Here is a 22,629-nt window from a genome sequence, read left to right on the forward strand (position 1 = left end):
AGTGATAAGATTTCCTGAGTCACACCTATTCTTTGTTCTTGTAAACCACTGATGTTTCGGCTTCTCTCTCCCCATGAGTCCATAGAAAGCAGGGAGCCTGATTTCCTCCCTAGGTCAGATCTTCACCCTATGTTTATATCACCCAGGCCCCAAGATGGAGTCAGGACTGGGATTTGCAAATCTCTTCCACACATTTTAGGAATGTAATGATCTAAATGTGAAAATGTCACCTGACGATTTCCAATCTTGTAGTTTCAAAGTAGCCATGTCTAAGTGGATGTGTCAAGTTCTGTTTCAGCCAATCCAATAAGTTTTACAACTTTTTAAAATGGCCCAAGTGCTTAAAGACTCAAGGACAATCACATTTTCCCAACTGAGATTACGATCTTCTTTCTGAAGAATCCAAAGTACTCAACAACCAAGGAACACCTTGAGGGTGAAGTGGTCAGGAAGTCTTGGGCCACACAGAATCAATGTTAGAAAATCAGCATTAGAAAATTTGCTCCTCAGTAACCTTGCTGAGGTAAGGGTTGGGAACAAAATCCTAGGAATTAGCAGTTCTTCCTCTAGTTGCTGAGTCTTCCTCTCCAGAGAGCTCTGGCTAGTCAGGACTGGAAGTTGAGCATAGATGACCCCCTGTCCATGTCACACCTGGTGAGCCCAATAAGGCTCCACATGCCTGTGCTCCAAGCCATGATCCCCCATCCCAGTAGGATGAGATGAAGCAAAGTGTGAGACATTTAATAGAAAACAGTCTAGTACCATGTTTAAATAGTCCTCAAACCCAAAACGAATAAGCTGTTCTATTGATTCAATTTACTAATGTTAAATGGTCAAGAATGAGATGATGGGGTTCAAATGAATAGCGAACCAGGAAATGTGAAATTGGCCCTAACTAGGATTTCCCTGACAATATTGCTTTGTTTCTTTCATCACTGAGAGGTGAAATTTGAGAACACAAAGTGCCCAATGCTAATCAAAGTATTTCACAGCTCTTTTAATCCCTGTCAAATGTAATGTTTGGTGTTCCCAGTCCTGCTGTCAGGTGGGAAGCAACAATGATCCCCACTGACTTACACTTTTTGTTCATGTTTGGAGACGGAAACCAAGCTACAGAGTCATGGTGGCATCCTCCAACAGGCTTGTTAGAAAATAGTCTATTATACCAGCAGTCAGAGGGATATCCTGATCCTTGTTATTTTATTTCCAGTCGGAGGGATATCCTGACCCTTGTTATTTTATTTCCTGGGCTAGAAGCTACAAAACTATTATGAAAATTACTTAAAACCTCTTTCCAGGCAGAATTCTATAGACTTCCTGCCACAGTATGGTCTCATTAGATACTCCTTTGCTGCATTTGAAAAATACATGATGTCAACAAAAATACCCAAAGAAGAAAAAAGTAAATAGAATTCCTATCTTTAAAGTGCAGCAAACAGGAAATCTGGATGTGACATTTTAATTTCTCTTCATACAGACAGGGCAGTTGCAGCTAATGTCTTGCCTTGCTTCTTGGGGAATGGTCCAACTTGCTACAAATTGTTATGCATAGGTTCTGAGAAGTCCCATGTGAGTATTTCCCCAAGAATCACCCAAGTCATTGTTTATCCAAATGATCCTTCACATTGTTACAGAAAATGATTATATCTTGTGTTGAAGAAAATCGCTGACCCCCAGTCCCAGGCTTGAGATAAACCTGTCTCTTTAAAAAAAAAAAAAAAAAAAAAAAAAAAATCAGGCATTTTTCCTGAGATCCTAAATAGAAATCATTGTAGACTATCTTATCTTGAATCTGTCCTAAGAAGCAAGCTTTCTTTACAGAGTAAGTGACAGTATTTAAGATAATGAATATGTAAAATTAGCTTGATTGAATTATTCTAATATATGCATATAACATAGCATCACTGAGTAGCCCATAATTATATATGATTATAATTTGTCACAAAAAGAACACAGAATGACCTTTTTCAAAGCAGAAATCTTCTCTGCTGATGGTTGGATTGGGGTTTTACTGAACAGTAAAGAAACAAATAGTTCTACATATACAGATGGGATGCGCCAGTTTAAGCTTAGTGCTTCTGCTGTGTCCTCTAGGACTTGGAAAGTCATATAAAGACTAAAAGGTGGGATCTTCATCTTTCCCACAATCTAAACCCCACAAGGAGCAAGTTTGAATTGTACCTAAAGGTGCCACCAAGTTAGGGACAGGAAATGCTGCCAGGAACACATTAAAGATGTCATCTGCCCTCCTACTTCTGAGTCTAGACCTCAGTACTCTGGACCTGGAATAAACAGCCTCTATCCATTAGAGTAGGAAGCCCCACAGCTATGTCCTATGCCACTGAATTTAGCATCCCGTGTAGGTCCTTCCCACATCAGCAATGAGTAGCCCACATGGTAAAACCACAATCACAGGTGCCTACAGCTAAATCTCAAGACTGCTACATCTACCTCCTAGGGAGGCTGAAACATGATGAGCCTCCTTCACTAACAACTTGAATATTCTCTGTGTGCTGGCTCATGGAAATACTCATGCTAAAGTTAGTCTAGAACAGTGGTGGCAAACCAATGGCACACATGCTGCAGCAGACACACAGCCCTCTCTATCAGCATATAAGCCAGCTGGCCCCAGCATTGGCCCAGAATCTCCCCTGCAGTAGAACATTCAATAGGTTTAATTGCAGTGCAATAAATTAAGTGGAGTTTGAGGTTGTGGTTGGGACCCTCAGTCTCTAAAATGTTCGTCATCACTAGTCTAGGATTTGGGCAGAAAAGTCTCAGGGTTACCACTTTTTAATCTGCGGTCTCTAATATCCCAGCAGTCATCAATAAGAAATAGTTATGGGGGAGCAATCTCTGGATTCCAAAAATCCAAATAAGATCTTACTCACATTGACAAGCATCATAAGGCTGTCTTAAGCGGTTCTTGCTCTTGGCTGGAATATCAGAGTCATGGTGGTGCTATTGTTTCATGCTGATCAAAGAACTAGGCATTTACATTGAATGACAGGAAAGTAAAATACTTTTTATTTAATACAGCTTGATAATCAATGTTTCTAAATGTGGAGTCCACTTGGAAAAGAACAAGAATAAAGGGACTTTGGTAGCAGAAGATCAGAAACACTGCCCTACAGAAAATCTTTGTGTCCATCCATCTAGTTACTCATTTTACACGTACTTTTCATCAATGTAAAAAATGTGCCCAGTGCTAGAAAATCAGTCATGGATAATCCCAGCAATCGTGCTAAGGGACAACTGTACGTTTAGAGTAGGCTTCCTGGAGGAGATGATGTCTGAATCAGTTTTTCAAATATGATCAGGACATGCACCCAGATGCTATGTTGTTCTGATGTATAAACTGTAATAGCAGAATAATTGCTTAGCAGATCAGATTGTGTCTGGGCTCTTGTATGGGGTCAGATACCATTTCCATTTGGGTCCAATATTCTCTGCAGTGGTTCCCACAGGGCATTGACAAACTGGAAAGCATTGTATGATATAGAAAAGTCTCCTCACTTGTGGACTAATTGGGGAATTCAAAGTCACTCACCCAGAGAAGAAAAGTCAAATGCTAGAAGGTGGCCATGTGGGGGGAAATAAAGGGCTTTTGTTCAGACATCATATGCTAGTCCAGTAGGAAGCTATGGGAGAAAAAGCAAGTAAGAGCATCAGAGCATTGTTCTTTAGATAATATCACACTGAACAGGCAGAAGCAATTTAAAAGGAGGGGTGAGTTCTCTCATCGAAAAACTTGGACAACACAGAATTTTAAAGCTTTTCTCTTGCAGAATTTTATCAGTACCTTCACCTCCGCAATGTGTACTGTGAATCCCATCAGAAGACTATAAGAATTTGTTCATTCAGCAAATGTGTAAAGTGGCTACAAAACATCAGGCACTGGCACAGCCATGGGCAACAAAGAAAAAAAGTCTCAAGGAGACTAGGGACAAGGACTGGCAGGAAAGACATCATGGAGCCACATTTCTGAAACTGACAGGCAGAACTTGAGGAGAAGCACCCTGCCACTGTTGGAAAGAGTTGGCACATGGAGCCCTTTCCCTCAGATACTAAGTGGATTCATGGCACCCACAAGGATGATATAGGGCATGTTTTGAGGAAAATGTGATTCCATAAGAGAATTAGAATATTTTGACTCAAAAAAAAAAAAAAAAACCAGACTTTGTCTATGTTTTTAACTGGAAATCTCACTGGGAAGAATTTATTCACTGTGACAAGTTGGTTAATTAATATCATGGTTTATGTCCATCCATGTTGTGATAGGACCAGTGGGACAAGTAGTACCTTGGTGGGTGCATAGACAAAAGACAAACCCAAAAGAAAATTTTATGCACCAAACAAAATGGTAAGTCTTAGGAGATACATGACATCCCCACTCAACTCGACTGCAGTTTGTAAAGACTCTCCACCCTCTTGATTGTATCCTTTACTAGAATTCTCAAACTTCTCAAGCAAGACCCAATAGCTTCAGAACCTTGGCTTCTGAATGGACCGTAGTCCTCATTTGGGTTTTGATAGGTCTTACACACCTATGAGAGAGGAAGTGATTTCTAAAACACCCTGGAATGTGGCTCTCAGTTAGGCAGAATCTAGGAGCTGCCACATCTTTTTGTGAAGAAAAAAATCATGAGAGACCACCTCAGCCACAAACTTTGACATTTCTGCTGCTGCTTTCTGATATCCAAATATCTAAGACACCAAAGTAAGTAAATTGTATTATTTGTTTATAATTTTATAACACTATTTATAAGTATAGACATGAAATATTTATAATATGGCTACTCCAATGTTATATTCCAGTCTTATATTCCAATACAACTAATACTGGTAAGTATGCACATTTATTATTGTATATAAATATACTTCAGTTATACACTGAAATATGTATTTGAGTATATAAATTCAATTATACAGTATATGGTATTTATTATGTTATAAATCAAACATTATCATGGCATTTTTTCACTTCTTTCAATTTCAATCATTTGTTTTTCTTATTCTCTAGCCAATTGTTTATGTGAAGGAGGTGTCTCAGCAGTGCGGAAGTCGATTTAAGTCTAGGATCACATTCAATGGTTAATCTATTTTTAGACCCAATCTAATCTAACTCAGCACCGATGTTGTGAATTTCAGAAGAGAAAGGTCCATTCTATTCAGAAAAGCTCATTCTAGTATGAGTTTATAAGTAAATCAGACATGATATACAATTCCCAGGACCTCTTAAAAATGATCCCTGTGGTCATCACTGTGTGGATTTTTGGTGTTGCAAGAATTATAGCATTAAACTGAACACACAAAAAAACCACAGTCTGCACAGTGGAGGAGAGTAGAAGGGTATCACCAATAATCCCACACCGTAGCTGTGCCTCTAGACACAGCGTTCCTTGCATGGCACTGGGAGTTCAATGAATGCAGGTGACTTCACAATACCCCTCCTGATTTCAGTATTTGTACCCCCTGGATTTCATGCTGGGTATTCCTTGAGTTTATAGGCCCTAAAAAGGTGAGGTGAGTGCTAGAAAGATTGCTGGTCAAGGAGAACATTTAGTTGCCATGTGAGCTTGGCAACACAGATGATAAGAAAACAATCACTAAGAGTTGATAACCTTCATAAAATACTAGGAATGTGATTACATGGAGTAAAAATAATTACTTGGACAAGAAGAGATTTTTTTCCACCTTAATACCACTGACATTTTGGTGAAACAAACTTTTTTCCAGATAATAGCTAGAAGCTAGTGACAGTGATGAACAGCTGGAAGAAGCAATGTTTAACTTTGTGTATGATTCATCTCACTTAGCATTATGGTCTCAAGATATATCCATTTTCTTACAAATGGCCCAAGTTCATTATTCTTTACAGCTGAGTAGTACTCCATTTTGTAGGTGTACCACATTTCCTTTACCTGTCCATCAGTTTGTAGGAACATAGGCAGTTTCCATAATTTAGCTGTTGGGAATTGTGCTGCTATAAACACAGGTCTGCGTGTGTCACTGGGATAGGAAGACTAACTCTTTCAGGAAGATTCTCAGAAGAGAAGTAGCTGGGTCAACTGAAATTTCTGTTTAGTTTTTCTTAGGAATCTCCGTACTGATTTCCCTTATGAATTGTACATTTACATTCCCACCTACAATGTAGATGGCAAACATACCAATTCAGTATATGATCTATTTAAAAGGGAAGAACGGAGGATGATTCCAAGCCCTTCTCCTTTGAAACATCTATTCATCCAGTTAGTAGGACTCAGTGAGGAGTAGCACAGCTCTGACAGAAGCTGAGGTAACCTCTGTCCTGTAGGAACGGTCGGAATGGTCTCTGAATGAATGCCCATCACCAAGCACAGGCAACCAGGAAACATCATATATTCCTAGGTTACATGTGTTCCCTACAGATCCACATCAGCCCCTGGTAAGGATAGTTCACAGCAGTATGAGAAAATACAAGGGCAAAGTCAGGAATTATTCAGTCAGTTATATATATTTGATATTCTAAGATTATATCATTCCCATAGGAAAAAAAAAAGTCCTGAAATGTTAGCCATATGAGACAGTTTCAGGGGGGCCACTGCTACTGTGATTTACCAAAATCAGCATTAAGATGTGTTTGAGACTCCCCTGCTCTGTGAAATCTAAAGGTTGTAGAGCCATGGAAGGCATGAGAGGTCAGTAAAATGGAGGCTCCTTTTAATTCAAAGAAGGAAACCCGTAAGAAAATTAAAGCTACAGAAAGTGCTAGGGACGCCCAGCTACAGGAGTGCATAGCTATTCCAGAAGACCTCATCTCCCAAGCCAGAGTGTGTACTCACACAGGGCAGCCTGGGGGTCCTTCCCAAGCCTCAGTTTGGCACTTTTTAAGTTGCATGAAAAGAATTTCTGCCCAAGAAGCCTGAGAGAAGCCCACCGAGTGGCTCCAGTCCAGCTTCTTTTGCTTTGTGGACTTCACAGGCACACTTGCTCCCAGGAGCCAGAGCCCTGGCTTGTGCGGATCTTACCATCCCGTTTTCCGCAACATTGGTCCCTGCTTCCTGCTCTCTGCTTCAGTTCTTCTTGCCTCTCATCCTGCCATGCCTCACCCTAACATCGATCTTTTTCTCTGGGATAGTCCCATTGGTACTTAGAGCTGAAATGAACCATTTTAGTGCCCTAAGAATTTACAGTTTGCTAACTCACCTTGTTGGCATGCTCAACTCCACCCTTTATCGAGGGACTGGAAAAGAAAGTTTCTGTAAATGTTACCAGTGAGGAGACCTTCCTATAGAATTCTTCAGAGAGCTCAAATTTAGATCACATTGGCTATTCCCATGAAGGCTAAAAGGAAGGAACCAACAATCCCACAGGAAGAATTATTTTCTAGTGGGCTGGATGACTCCAGAAGGGTCAAAGCCCCGACTCTAGCTCTGGCCCACCTGCCATGGGTCTGACTCAGCTCAAATAAAATGAATGCTCCTAAACAAATCTCATCAAGACTATTGGTCCATGAAGGACGTAGGCAGGAGGATCGCCAAGGTCCTCCATTGCCTCACAGGCTACCAAGTGGTAACTGAATAATCTCATTTTAGTCTAGCCTGGGTTCTCACACAGGCTCGCCAAGCAAAGCAATTGTACATAGTGTGTTCAGAGGCAGGGAGCTTTCTCTTCCTCAATCAGCAGATACATCGTGTCCTCTATTTCCCCTCTAGGAAGTCTCAGGGAAATAGACTAAGCTTCTCTTCCTACTCCCTTCAGGTCCTTTTTGTCAATGAAACTGTCTCAAACTGGAGGTGTGGATAAGCATTGCATTAGTTGGTGCCAGCTGGTTGGTCACCAGGAGACGCATCTCCCAGCCAGGCCTGATGTGACCTCATAAGCCAATGCAATTTCTGCATCCATGTATCCAAAATCCAGTTATCAGCCACAGTGGTGGTGCCTTCCCCTACCTCATGCTGTGTAATTCTATGAAAGAATGGAAGGCTGGGACTGCTTGCATTTTTTTGCCTAAAGACAATTATACACATACATCTATATGAATATATAGATATATAATGGGCTACACTGGGAGGGATATAATTGTGAAGTGCAAAAATTTAATAAGATTCATCAGGTTCGAAGAGCAGATTTCAGCACATTTCACTTTTTTTGACCTATGTGGAATGCTTAAAATGAAAATGCAAGCTAAGAGACTTCCAACTCTCCCTGCCACCCTCAAATCAAACGCACATAAAAATGTGAAATCTACTCAGTGCGAGATGATCATTTTTGTGGGCTTTTTGGATGCATTCTGTTATTTCTTTGGTTCTCTTTCTCTCATACCTGGGTCGTGCCTGTTTAGAGAAAGAGCTATTATTAAACATTTTGAAGGCAGTGCCTCTCCTAATGGTTCAACCAAAGGAATTCAGTGCACCTACATGGAGGAAACATGTCCTTCTTGATGTGATACTTTCTCAGGTTGTGCTTCTCTGACCCAAATTCTATCTGATCAAATTTTGTAGGTTTCACTGAATACAACTGCATGGAATGCTATTACTGTTTGCAGTGCAACATGATCTAAAAACATTGCATTTCTTTTTTTATCCAAAGGGGACTCGCAGGTTTATTGTGTTTGCATGTGCTTTCCCCCTAGACTCTGGCTGCTCTAACAAGAAATTCAATAAATCTGCTTCCAAACCATCTTGCACAAGCTTTGCATGTCCAGTCTGGGCCTGAGGAAATTAACAAGAGAATAGAACATACCATCGACTTGCGGAGTGGCGATAAATTGAGAAGAGAGCATATCAAGCCATTCTCACTGATGTTTAAAGACTCCAGCCTGGAGCACAAGGTAGAGCTGAGTCTCCACACTAGCTCTTTTTCTAAAGTAAATGATTGTAAATGTTGTTGGGGACAGAGACAGCACCCAGTGGATGTGGTTTGGATTTGTTCGCTGTTTGATTTGGTTGAGTTTGGTGCTATCTTTCCATATTGGCTTTCAAAATCATTAGTAAACTAAAGGCCATTCAAGGAGAGCCTGTGTTAACAGAGTCAGAGCATCAACATCAAAAGTGTATCTTCCACTTGGAGATTATTAAGTCAATTAATATAAATGTCCACTTGCCTTTGCTCTCCAGGGAATTCACATCATTTGCAACCTTTGTGAAATAATATATAAAGGCACCTAATAACTTGGTGTAAGCACTAGTGATAAACATTGCCTTTCTTGAGTTTAGACATCTATTATCCAATATCCCAAGTCTATTATCCAAATATCCCAAGTCATCTGCTGGCTCAGAAACCCTAATCAAGGCTTAGGCAGAAGGATATAGATTGGGTCTATGGAGTAGGCTTGAATTCACCTTCACCACTTCCTTACTATTGGACCTTCAACAAGTGAAGTAACCTCTGAGCACACATTCTTTGCCATGCAATAAGGGTAATAAGTATGCCTTCTCAGGTTAGTATAAAAGGCGCCAGAGCAATGTCTTTATCAAGAGAAGTGATGAATACAGTGATGGTATATTTCTAACTTTTTTCCATGTTTTTGCCAGCCCCAATCAAGGCTGGCAAGAAAGGTTGCTTTCTTTGCTTAGCTGGACCACTCCTTTGCACTGATAAGAGCCACTGACAGACCTCCTTTGACTGAGCACAGGACATGTTTGCTGTCTGCAGGAGCCTTGGGCAAGAGCAGCAGGAAATTTTCAGGCAAATTTCAAGAGTTTAATCCAATATTCTGCGAAGCTCCAGTGAACAGTTGTTTTGTGAGTTTGTTCAGCTGCCTGGGAGAGGATGCTTGCCTCGGTTTGGGGAACTCACATTCAGGGCACAGGCACCATTCCCAAAGAGTCAGATGGCAAACTCCAAAATTAATACCTTCACCTGCAATTCCCATTTCAAAACGTATTGTTTCTATGAAGTAATTAAACTTCGAAAACATTTTGTCTTGCTCAATGCCCCCAAAATAGTGGAGCTCTTTTCTTTTTCACAATATAAAGAGAGATTTAAGGTGCAAGTTAAATGCATTTTGTTTCCTAGTCATTCCATCGAAAGAGCTAGGAAAATAAGGAAGATGACTTTGCAAAACTCTTCTCAATAGGTTCTGGAATTTAGCTCAGCACTCAAGTGCTTGCCTAGTAAGTGCAAGGCTATGAGTTTGATCCCTGGTACCACAAAAACAAAAATAAAAGTCTTCTTAATCAGCCTATGTAGATGCCTGTGCCCAGAGCTAATCTAAGTCTTTTTATTCATCTTGCTAACAATGTACTTGTTTCTCTAATAGACTAACACACGCGGACAGTAGTTTATAGCACGCTAGTCTTTTATCTAAAACTGTCCACATTTCATCTGCAACCGTGTGATAGCAGAGCAAGCTTGCACCTGTGGGAGGTGCAATTTATTTATGCAACACCTAACATGTGCTCCACATGCCACAGGTTCCCCCATGGTGAGAACAATGGAGCACATGGGAACACTCTCACTCCTTCATGTCATGGAGATTTTCCTTAGTGACTCTTGCTCTGAGCTTCCAACTAGGGACTTGTTGCTGAGTAGAGAATATGTAATAAGTAGCATACTGAGTATTTACCAAATGCAAGACACTAATTCTGTGATATCCATACAAAGTGACAAAAACAGCAGAAGAAAATGCTCCTGTGAGCCTTATCGTATATTCAATGAATGGAGACACAGAGAAATAATAATGGACAGCACCCAAAGTCACATTAGCAGCAGAAACCCCGAAATCTGAGGCCACTATGACACCAAAGCCAGTTCACTGGCTATGCCTGAAACCTCCAAAACTTGTTCTCCCTGTGTCTGGAGAAGACAGCACTATCTACGTCCATCCACTCCTTTGTGAATTTTGGACAAGATGAGGGTAAAGAAAAAGATATGGGGCAGAGGTTTAGTAGGAGAGTCCTAAATCCTTAATAAAGTAAAACCAAGACTCTTAATCACAGGTTTCCAGAATTCCAGAACAGTATCAGTGTGCAGCTACCATGTGGCATTAGAAGAAACATTACTGTTCCACTTACAAAGAGAAATGTTAGGTTCCAAAAGCCAAGCAGAGATCGTAGAGCTCAAAATCTGGCCTCCATATTTCATCATCACTAAGAGATGCTCAAAACACAATATGAGATGTTTAATAGAAAACATACATGCATGTACACACACACACACACACACACACACACACACACACACACACACTAAGCCAAGCTTAATCCTCAGAGTAAGAATAAACAAGCCGGAAAAAGAACACCCACTGAATGAGAAAAACCATGTGCCCACACCCTGATATTGGCTAGATAAAGGGAAAAAGCTCACAAAGATTTAAATTCCAAGCGGAATCTGCATCAGTATGCCGCCTGAATTCACACTCTGAATACAATCTGAAGTCTCAGGGAAAGGATTTAATTTAAAGTGGCACCAGGATGACACTGCCACCTGGTGTCTGAAAAAAGCAATTGCAAACCTCCCTGGAAAATTGTTCCAAGTTTTGAAATTCCACTGCTAGTAAGGTGTATTCTGATTTCAGAGATGCTGCAGTGGGTATTTTATCAAAACTTTCACATCTTAATTAGAAATGTGCATCTTATAATTATTGAAATTCATACATATTTATTATTAAAAACCTCTTTTCTTCCCCCTGTCCTACCCTGCTGCTTGAGAGCAAAATGAGACCATAAAGGCTTGTTTTCTTTAAAAAAATAAATAGAAAGTGAAAATGAAAACAATGATTATATCCTCACTATTTTGTAGGGAAGTAAAGGCTTCTTGCACTTTGAACAAAAAGATAATATGTGAATAAAGGACCTCATTTGTGTCTCTACCTTTATAAGTGAATGAGAGAACAAAATGTTCTAGTGAAACGTATAGAAGTATTATGCAGACCTTTTTTGGTCATAGCTAATAGTAACTAGTATATCTACCAACGTGTCATGTGAACAAGACTTTTACATACCTCATGATGCTAAGTACTTGTTGAATAAATAAGAAAATAAACAAAGGTTAAGGAGATTGAAGAATGCTGCCTAGACTTCTATAGTTGGCCTTAGGTTACTTTTTATTTTATTTTTTCAAGCTAAGATCCAAAAGACATGAATTTGATTTGATCTGATCCTTTTTGGTAGGGTTTCAGGAGAGAAGGCTGATGTTCTGCTCACTGTCTGCCATGAAATTCAAGGTAGTCCGTTTCTCCCTTGCCTACACCCTCCAATACATGTTTCAGGTTAGATGTCAGAAAGGCAGCCCCTAACTTCCGTAGCTCAGCCAAGTTTGGACAACGCATATTTGTTTCTCTGTTCCTTGTCCGTGAAATCAGTACTTAGGACAGCGTCACATCTCTGGGAGCCTTGGAGCTGACTATATGAATTCTCTCACTCTGGTGACCTCAGAGGTTAGCTTTCTCAGAACCATTATTAGTAGCATCTCCTTTCACTCTCCAAGCTTGTCCAGAGCGATGTCATCTGACAAATCGTAGGATCAAAGGCCAATTTGGAATTAGCGCTTCTCAAATTTTCACTTTTCAGCAACCGCATCAGAACTGTCTGAGCAGAAACCTGGGCCAAGGAAAGGGACCTAATTCAGTCATCAAAGACACACTTCCGCACTCTCAAAGTTCATAAATGGCTTATGTGTCCTTCTTTAAAGACACATGTCTGAAGGGTCTTACTGATCTCTTATTGTTATGAAAAGAAGTTTTTCCTAACAAAAGATTAGACAAATACAAGATTGCCAAATATATTAGGCAAAAAGAAGAAAATAATCATCTCATTTTTAAATTCAGGGTGATGTCTGTTAATACTTTGACATCTGCGATGCTGGCCTTAAATGAATGTGCATCTATATATTTATCAGTGAAATTTTTATAAAAATGAACTTTTGTAAATAATGCTTTATAATGTAGCACTAAGCATTCTTGGCATAGGCTTTCCTCACGTTATTATTTAGCAAAACACTTTTAATAATTGCAAACTATTATATTGCATGTTTTAATCATTTTGCCTTTTTTCAGCTTTTGCTACTATGAATCTCAGACTACATTGTGATGGTCACTGTTATAGTTAAATCACATCCTTGGTTATTATTTCTTTAGACTACAATTATAAAGAAACTAAAAGAGGTTATACACTTTGAATCCTGAGATGTATTCTGAAATTGCCTTAAATTATTAGGTCTAAACTTTTTTCAATTATCAATTTGATAAGAAGCAAATAGCATACCCTCATCATTTTATTTTTATTTTTATTGATTGAAGTTGAAGGTCTTTCCTTACATGTTTTGGTTTCTAAATTTCTCCTTCTGTAATTTTTACATTTGTCTTAATTACCTTCTTTCATCAGTGAGAGCCTGACTCTTTATGAGATCACCTACCTTGGACCCTTCTTTTCAAAGTACTTACAAGAAGGTGATGTTGTGCAGCCTTTGGTCTCATTCCTCTTTTGGAACAAGGCTCTGGATTAAATTTAGGATACAAAAGTAATTCACTGCAGTTATTTATGGAGGTTCCTAAGGACAGAGAAACTTCCCAAAAACCTTTAAAGCCCTAGGAAAGTTTCATAAAACAAGAACACTAATGTGAAATGAATTCATTAAACTTAGCATTCCAAATACAGTTATCAGCTCAGGATGAAAGAATTCCTTCACCTTGAATGAAGATTAATACATGTTTATATATACTTCAAACTGACTGGGTATTCATGTCTGTGACATGGGCAGCTATTGGCTTAAGTGTTAAAATCAAACTGTACCAATCAAGATTAGAGTTTCTTCCTTTCAATGCTAATATTTTTATGCTGGATTCTAAAACTTCTTCCTTTGAGAAAAGAGTTCCTTCTGTCTTTGCAAAAAAAATTATGCATGGCCAGGTGTGGTGGTTCATGCCTATAATCCCAGCACTCGGGAGGCTGAGGCAGGAGGATTGTTGCAAGTTGGAGACTAGCCTGAGCTACAAAGTGAGCTCAAGGCCAATGAGCTGAACTACATAGCGAGATCCTTTCTCAAAAAAGACAAAAAAATTATGCATAAAACTTTTTGTGGTAGGCTAGTGGACCTCAAATATGAGAATCACCTGAGGATCCTACTGAAATGTAGATGCCTGCCCAACTCTCCACCTCCAGACCTTGATTTTGCAGGGGCCCTGCACTTTGAGAAATACTCTTTACTCTGCTATTCTGAATTGTCATCTGCCTTTCTTCACCCTTAGCTGAGCAAGGAAATTTGAGCTGGACATTTCCCCCACATGTTCAGGGATCAGTTTATATTAGAAGATCATTTGGTTAACAATCCATCCCATGAGGCCTTCTGTGGCCTGCAGAGGATGTCTCTGTAGAGCTCACAGTGGTCCCAAGAACAAAAAGTCTTGGATGAAATCCCATTTTGGAAATAAAAGTGGGCATACAGGCTGTTGATTAATGTATTGGTCACTAGTTTATATCTTCCTGTCATCCAAATGGACATCCCTGCACAAGTGAAAAATGTTCATTTAACTCACAAAGGTTTAGTGTTTGTTCAAAGGCAGAAAGAACATGGGCTCGATTTATTCAGTAGGCATGACTTGAGTTCAGTTCCTTCCAGAAACTGTCTGGGAGATGCAGAACAAGGAGCTTGATCTGATTGAAATTCTGATGATCATTTGCCCTTAGACATTGGAGTGAAAATTATATGACATAAGAGTCATATAATAAATGCTTCTATAAGTGTAATAATCTTTCTTTTCCTTTGTCCTTCTGATTGCTTTTATGTCATTGCAATAATGAATCAGTTTTCAGCCTTTTGGCTAAGACAGAGTATAGTATCTGTTCTTATTAGTTATTAATGATTAAGAAAGATTAAGCCCATCACTTTAAATCAATATCACACTTTTAGAACATTTTAAAGAAACTATTTTCATTTTTTAAAAAATAGTTAAGGCAAGCCATATCATTGCACCTTATATTCCAGGATATCAGAGTTCTATCCTTTATAAATGTGATCAAATTCAGGCTTGTTACCCAGCGTGAGGGTCAGCTCCCATTAACACCTACGATCATTGGGTTAAAATCAGTGGTGTGTTAAAATAGGTTCGCATCATTTATTTGACATTTCTCTAAATGATTCAGTGATGCTGAATCCCTCTCATTACTTTTTACCAATAAGATAAAAAAAAAAAAAAAAACCAGACCGTCTCTAAGAGCGTCCAATATTTGGTTACTGCCAAAGGCTATGCCTTTCTTTCTATAAAAATAAGAAGACAAAGATCTGGGTCCTTTCATGGATTTCTTTTTGCTCTACAAGAACTGTCTATCCACACTTCTTGTGACTCCTGGGCAGTTCATCTGGCACAGCACAGACCATTTGCTCTGCTCAGTCTGTGCCGAAAATGTGCATCTCCCCCCCCCCCCCGCCAATCTGCAATGCTGAGTGCTGTATGAAGAGAACCTCATAACCTCTGATCCCCGGGAATGACACGCCTGTGTACGATCTTACACCAGTCGTTGAATTTCCCATTGTCACAGCTACTCACAGGGTTGCTGAGCAGGTGAAATGAAATTAGTATTTTTAAGTGCCTCGGAGGTTGTAATTCACTGCAACTGAGGTGGCACTGTTGCAGGCAAACTGATGTTTGTCAAGAACTTATCATATCAAGCCTTATCATTAATATCTTATATGTGTTACCTCATTTAATTTAACTGTTACAATATCCTTTCACATGGGTATTAGTTATACCATCTCACCCATGAGAGAGGCTCACAGAATTTGAGCAGTTTCCCAAGATGCACATTTAAAGAAGGCAGGTGAGTTGGAGTTCAAAATTAATTAACCATGTCTCCCAAATTCAGAGTATTTCTAATGTTCCTTGCAAAATTCTATAGATTTTACGAGGCCTGTTTCCCTTCCGTTTTTAGAATGCATTGAGGACGTACTCAGTAGAGAGTAAGAGAGGGAAAAATACAACAATGTGTGTGATAAATACTTTGAAGAAAAAATAAAGCAAAATTTAAATCATCCTAGTATCTTTGATTATCTACCTACCTCCCAAACACACAGATGTCTGCACACATAGATATGTGCTCAACCATGTAAAAACACTTCACTGTGTGTTTCTGAAGGTACCCAGAACCTTGTGAAAGATACACTAAACCAAGGGCAATTCTATCCCTCTATCTAACATTGCACATGTAAAATTAAATTAGTGAGTAAATAAACACATGAAATACCTTTTCTCTCACCACTACAGTAGGAATTGGAATAATGATTCCTCGGATCATTTTTGTGCTGTGTATCCAAAAGAAGACAGATTAGTTCAAGTAGCCAGTAGTTAGTCATATACTAACAGGAAACTATCAGGAAACAAAACCAAATAACCTCTAGAAATACCAAGTAGATATTAAACTTCTTGTGGCCATGCTTCACTTTTTTACACATAAATCAGCTATCAGATTTTGCTGCTTTTATTTAATAATAACTCTCATAATTGTACTTGCTATGAACAAAGTTCTACAATGTGTTTTTTTAAGCATCCATTTAAGAGTACTTCTTTTCAGTCTCATAAAAACAAGATTTTACTACATAAGAGAATCCTTAGAAAATTCTTTTGCTGAGTACAATTGGTCCATTTTTTGTCTTCAGATTTCCTCTCATTTTCTCCATTCCTCAAAAAGAAAATTAAAATTAAATAGATACTAAAAGGATTTCAAGAAAAATGTACCATATACTTCTGTCATGCTTCTTTCCTCTTCTCTATAACTTTTGTTTGAGTTATGATTACTGATTGACTAATAAAGGAAGTTTGACAAAATAAAGCAATGCAAACAAATGACCTTGCTTTTTTTTCTTGAGGTTCTGGGAATTGAACCCAGGGTCTTTCCTATGAACAACAGTCCAGCCCTTTCTTTTTTATTTAGATTTATTTTATATCTGAGGCAAGGTTTTCCTAAGTGTCTAATTTACCCAGGCTGGGATCGAGATCTCAGTCTCCCACTGAATGAACTTTCTGATGGTTAGAATACTGGACTCTAGAATTAATTTTAAAATGCACACTTCTGTCCTAGAAATATTCAGAATTTATTGAACTTCTGCATTTCTTATTATGCACTCAGGTAGACCAAACTGACTCAGGCATTCTCTTTGATTTTTCTAAATCAGATACTTTCTGGTTGTTTATATAATCTTATTTTTTAATGAATTATTCTGTTAAAGTATCAGACTATTCTTTCATTTTTGCTGCTCTAATAAGTTCCAAAATAGTAGGAATACTTAGGCCTTCTCTTTTAGGTAGGAAGGGCGGATTTCAAAGAGGCTCAGGGAAAAAAATCTACCCCTATTCAAACAGCAAGCTTGTGAAACTCCTTCATTTTCTTCATATTACTTTGTAAAATTACTGATGTTTATGCCACAACTAGGAAAGTCAAATAATTTCAAGGGCCATTTCATTTTTACCTTTTCATCAAAACAATTAGCTAGCTCTGGTCCCACAAAGCCAGCATTTTCAGTCAGAACTATCAACTTAATCTACAACGGTACAGTACAGAATGACAGCATGACGACAGTTTCAACCCAAAGGTCAGTGACCCAGTCCCAAAACAACTCAGGGCTTCTGTGCAGACATCACCATCATCTGCAGCGAGAGGATTCCAGACAAAGCACACAAGAAAAGTAACCACTTTCTTGCCCTCTACACTGCTTAGGGGCTAAATCGATCCAAAGAGGAAAGATAATTCTTCTTAAGGGTGGGAAGGTAGGAGAGCATTAGCAGGAATAATGGCAGGGTGGAAGCTTTGTAGAAGTTCTATATGAATTATCCTACGTCATTTAACCTCCCTACCGAGAAAGAACATAAAATTAAAACATGTGTTACCATTCAGGGTCTTCTGTCATCCCTGGAAATACGAATATTAACAAAACATGAGGAAATCCACCTTCATTCAAAGGCCATATATACTTGGAGATAGTATGCTAGGTCAGATCCCTCACACTGTCCTGTCACTCATAGAATTGTTCTTATGGAAGATTTGATTGAACTAGGCACAAAAATAAACAATATCCTCTTCCAAAATTTTTAAATTATTGCAGGTTGGACTCTGACTTGTTTACAATTATTCCTTTTATCCAAATACTCTAATTTAAAGATGCCATAGGCCATTGCCATGCTACATAATGAATGAATTTAACAATAGAAGTTAAATTCTTAGTTATACGAAATCATCCTGATGAAAACAAAGCTTTATTGATTCATACCAGCAAAAATCATGCCAAAATAATAGCTTTCTTCAAAGTGGATTTTTCCAAAGATGGAATGGGCTCTCAAGTGAGGAGCTGATTTTGCATTTATGTAAGTATCCAGGCCAGAATTAGTGGCTCATTTCTGAGAAATGTTACTGAGTAAAATTGTCATTAGTAAGGTTTGTACCAAGATGACAAATACAATCCACTCCACAGATAAGATTTCATAAATTCACTTACAATTTAGGTAAAAAGACATACTCCAGTTGCATTTTGGCTTATTAGCTAGGTAATTGCTATAATTGGAAGCATTCTCTGTATATTATAGAGATGTAAGAATGCTGGCAGCGCCTTTTAGCTTATATTTGAAATGGAGAATCTCAGAGAGTAGAGTGATTCCCTACCACCACCAAGGAGGATTTTTGAGGACTAACTCACGCACCAAAGACTAGAGGCTCTATCATACCTCTTCAGCTGACTTTGCTGATCAAACTTCTGTGGAAGAGGACTCCAGGATGGGCTTTTCCTTCATGTGATCAGGTTGGAATTTCTCCATCTCTTTGTGACGGATTTAGAACTCATTGACCACCCCCTCCCAGGCTCTGATTTCAGTTCCAAAGATGACTTTCAATAGGGTTTGACATGAATATTCCCAGAGATGGACAAAACCCAACACAAGTCTTCTTACATCATTCCGTGGAAAGGAATTCCAAGTCTCAACCTCATCAAATCAAGTCCGAGTTTTTCATTTCCGAAACAAGCTTATAATCATTCTCCAGACTGTAGCTCCTCTTCTTCTACTGCATTATATTTTTAAAAATCCACTATTTCTTTGGCTTTATTCCCTGTTATCAATTCACCTACCCAGGCCTGAAGAAGCAGCTCTTTATTTTGCATTATTCACAAAAATACAACAGTGCTGTCTTACTAAGCTAATTCACAGTGCTTCTGAGTCTATTCTTTGCCCAGTCATGTTTCACTGTAATTTAGCCATGCCATACACAGGCCCAAATTTTTAGCACATCTCCTTTGTTTGTATCATAAATTATGTCTCTGAAATATTCTAAGAAATAGTATCATGCGCACTATGAACAGAGTTATACTGAAGATAGCAAGAAAACTTGAGGAGGTGCAGTCAGAGAAATTGTGTACTTTAAGTACAACTCTGAGTCCCCGTTCACAATCTGTAGAAGTGGGACTGAGTTGCCCAACCATTTTAATCTTCAGTTTTTCTCTCTCTACAATATGAATGTGGTAAACAAGATTTTCTTTAAAATGTTGCCATAATTAAATTGGATTATCATAAAGCATACAAGATACATGCCTCATGCTCGGTATTATTGATTATTACTCAGTACATTGGGTATTGACCTTTCCCCAATTCAACCCAAGCCTTATAGGCTGAAAAATAATAGTATTCTAAATTCTAATTAAAAGCTTTCAAGGAAATATTTGCAATTTGTTCCAAGATCTGTGCCCCCTTAACTTATGAGTCTCATTGCAGTGGGCTTGAGTACTGCCTCACCCATTTCCTGCCCATAGACAGTGGATTCATGGGATGAACTTCTGAACCTTACCACTAACCAATCTACAATGACAAGTGTGTGCCCATTGCTGACCCTCAGATTTCTTATCTGGAAAAAACAAACAGATTAACAAACTTTCTTCCACAACAAGGATTTAGTAGACCATGAAGATGCACTAATTACTCCCAGACTTCTTTCCCAATGATTCCTTAAAAAGCAAAGAATTCCATCCTTTGATAGGTGATATTTTATAAGGCAAGGTGAATAATAAGAGCAGGGTATTTTCCTGAGACGATCATAAATGTAATCATAATTTCTTTTGAAGAATCTTTTCTAACATAGTGTATATTCAGTTAGCAAGTGGGTGCAAGGTGCAGTTGTGTACAGGGAAATAAAAGACAGCATGTTAGAAGGCAGCACCATGGTTGAAAAGATAGTTTTCACAAAGGTAAAAGTATATCAAATATAGCCGTAATTGTAATTAACTTACAGTAGAAAATATTTATGTTATTGCGTAAGACATTGCTCTAAGGATTTAACATATATTATTAACTCATTTCATCCATCAATAACTTTTTTGCAATAGCTCTTAATATAATGCCCATTTTCTAGAAAAATGGAATGTAGCAAGTTTAGTCAATTTGTCTGAGGTTGCAAACTGGTAGGTGTTAGAATTAATATTTAAATCCAGGTGGTCTAGCTGTAGATTAGTCCATGCTTGCAACTGAGATATGCAAAGATAAATGTGACCTGGAGAGGACGGAACAGAGGCCAGACAGGAGTGCCTAACTCTGACAGCACAAATGTAGAACTAGGTTAATACAGCTATAAACTCAAGCGTTCAGACATTCTCAAGTCAAGAGGAAGTTAAATGAATTATCACTGAATACTAGTGCTCAGTACTCTGTCCTTCCTAATTCCAATTAGAAATTTTTTTACAAAGGTCCCATCTCCTTACACTTCAGAGTAAACCTACATTTCAATTTGAAACCCAGTATTCTATGGTTGATTAATATCAATTTCAAAAATATGGTGAATCTCTCACTTGGCGCTTTGAAATTTAAGCATAAAAACAATAGAATGCTTTGGCATTGCAAAGCATATGTATCACACTGATGTCCCCATTGGACAGAAAAGAGAAGCGAAGTTCAAAGAAATAGAGCTGGAGGAGGACAAAAAAGTTTTCCTGTTGTCTCCACTGCTCATTATCTTAAAAAAATGAAAAATATAAAATTTTGTGCAATTTTGGTCTGGACAAGTGATGCTCATAAGGCATTTCAATTCATTAGTAAAAATCATTTAAGAAAGGGGGTAGAAGCTCAAGATCTACAGAAAAAGTGAGAAAGTTTACTTCTCAGTGAGAAAGGGGCAATAGTGGTCTTTCCATACATTTATTAATCTCATTCTTTCAATGTTTCTTAGGAGGTAACTCCTACTATTATATAATATCCATTTTCTAGATGAGGAAACTGAGACATGGAAAGTACAGTAAATTCATGCAAGGAAATTGCACAGGTAGTTAAGTGTTGTGTCTGGTGTTCAAGTGCAAGTAGTCTATCTGCAAATTAGTACATCCTTGCAACTAAAATATAAAAGGATAAGTATGTGCAGATGACGACAGAACAGAAGAGAAAGAAATGCTTTGCAAGGAGTTATTGCTCCAGCCTAGGCACTGGGAGTGTTTAAGTGGAGAATGTTTAAACCCCTACAATGCCTTGTCCCAACTCAGAAAGGCAAAAAACCCACTTCCCTAACAAAGCAGAGCTCACCTGAGGATAAGCCTCAGACATCTGCGTAGACATCAGAATTGTTGTGAAGAGGGATCCCAACACTGAGAATCAGTCCATTACTTCAAGATGTTGTCATGATGATAATGATGATGACAATGACGATAATGACAGTGATTATAATAGTGACGATTACAACTAAGTAAAGAAGAAAGATTAAGACATTAGATTAAGCACTCTCAAACTTCCTATTATGGTTGTTAAAGCTGCAGTATCAAATCCTTATCCTAGCTTACAAGTGGCCAGTCATCCAGAAAATCACTAAATCTTGTGCAACTGGGTGCTAAGTACCTTAGACATTTATCTTTCTTTGGATTACTTGCTTTTGTGGCTAACTCATTCATTTTCAAGCTGTTTGTGTGGGTCTCTGTGACTGTACCCTCTTCTTAGGTAGCACTACTGGAAACTATTAATAACATGGATTTTCTCATGGTTTTATCAAAAGTGAGCGTAGCTTGTAGTGAATCTTGAAGGTCATGTTCATGGAGCCCCTCCAGATACCAAGTACTTTAGGTTTTCAGCAACCAAATAGAAGCCTCCATTCTGGAGAAGAGAAAAATAAAATCTTTAATTGTGCAGTCCCTGATAAGCATGGTGAATCAAGCTCATCAGCTTGAGATTCTTTCCTAGACTTTCCGCCATGACAATGAACAGAAAGCTCCAGTCTAAAACCTGGACCACAGCATGAAGTCAGCAAGAGAGTGAAAACCACGTCATTGCTATTGCAAGCACCACACCAAAAGCAAGTTAGACTAATTTCATTACTTCATTGGCCTTACTAAAACCTTATCTTGGCATGGTGGGCATAAGGCCTAAGATGTTATGAGAGGACTCTTTACGATATTCCTAGGTAAAGTAACTCTGAAATTCATGTTAAGGATTACAAAGCACCAATGCCAGGTTTAGATTTCTCTTTCCTCCAACCATGCCAAAGTAAGATGATCAGCATGGCAAAGTGCTAGATGTCTCTTCAATTAAGGCAAGATGAGGGTCTTTCTCAACTTTGTAAAGCCTCCTTCCTTCTGAAAGAAGTGAATTATTCTTCAATTTGGTGACTTCAAGATGGTTGGAAAGAAAAGGCAAGAGTAAAGCAAATACACGCTCAATGCCTACCTTGCAGGAGATTTTAAAGCTGGACAATGAAA

General features: G+C 38.5%; 1 protein-coding gene across 3 annotated transcripts in view; it reads left to right on the forward strand.

Annotated features, from left to right (window-relative positions):
• The window catches only part of Adcy8 (adenylate cyclase 8), a 225,732-nt gene that overhangs the window by 138,004 nt on the left and 65,099 nt on the right, over positions 1 to 22,629 (forward strand). For 2 of the 3 annotated variants that reach the window (XM_003467348.5, XM_013149932.3), the window contains exon 8: positions 8,618 to 8,815. The exons of the other annotated variant lie outside the window; for it this stretch is intronic. In XM_003467348.5, the coding sequence (XP_003467396.1) occupies positions 8,618 to 8,815 (198 nt within the window). The remainder of the gene's footprint in view (positions 1 to 8,617; positions 8,816 to 22,629) is intronic. 3 annotated transcript variants of the gene reach the window in all.

Source organism: Cavia porcellus, unplaced genomic scaffold (genome assembly GCF_034190915.1).
Source record: "Cavia porcellus strain 051 isolate PalLab524CR breed Dunkin Hartley unplaced genomic scaffold, mCavPor4.1 scaffold_19, whole genome shotgun sequence".
Lineage (NCBI taxonomy): Eukaryota > Metazoa > Chordata > Mammalia > Rodentia > Caviidae > Cavia > Cavia porcellus.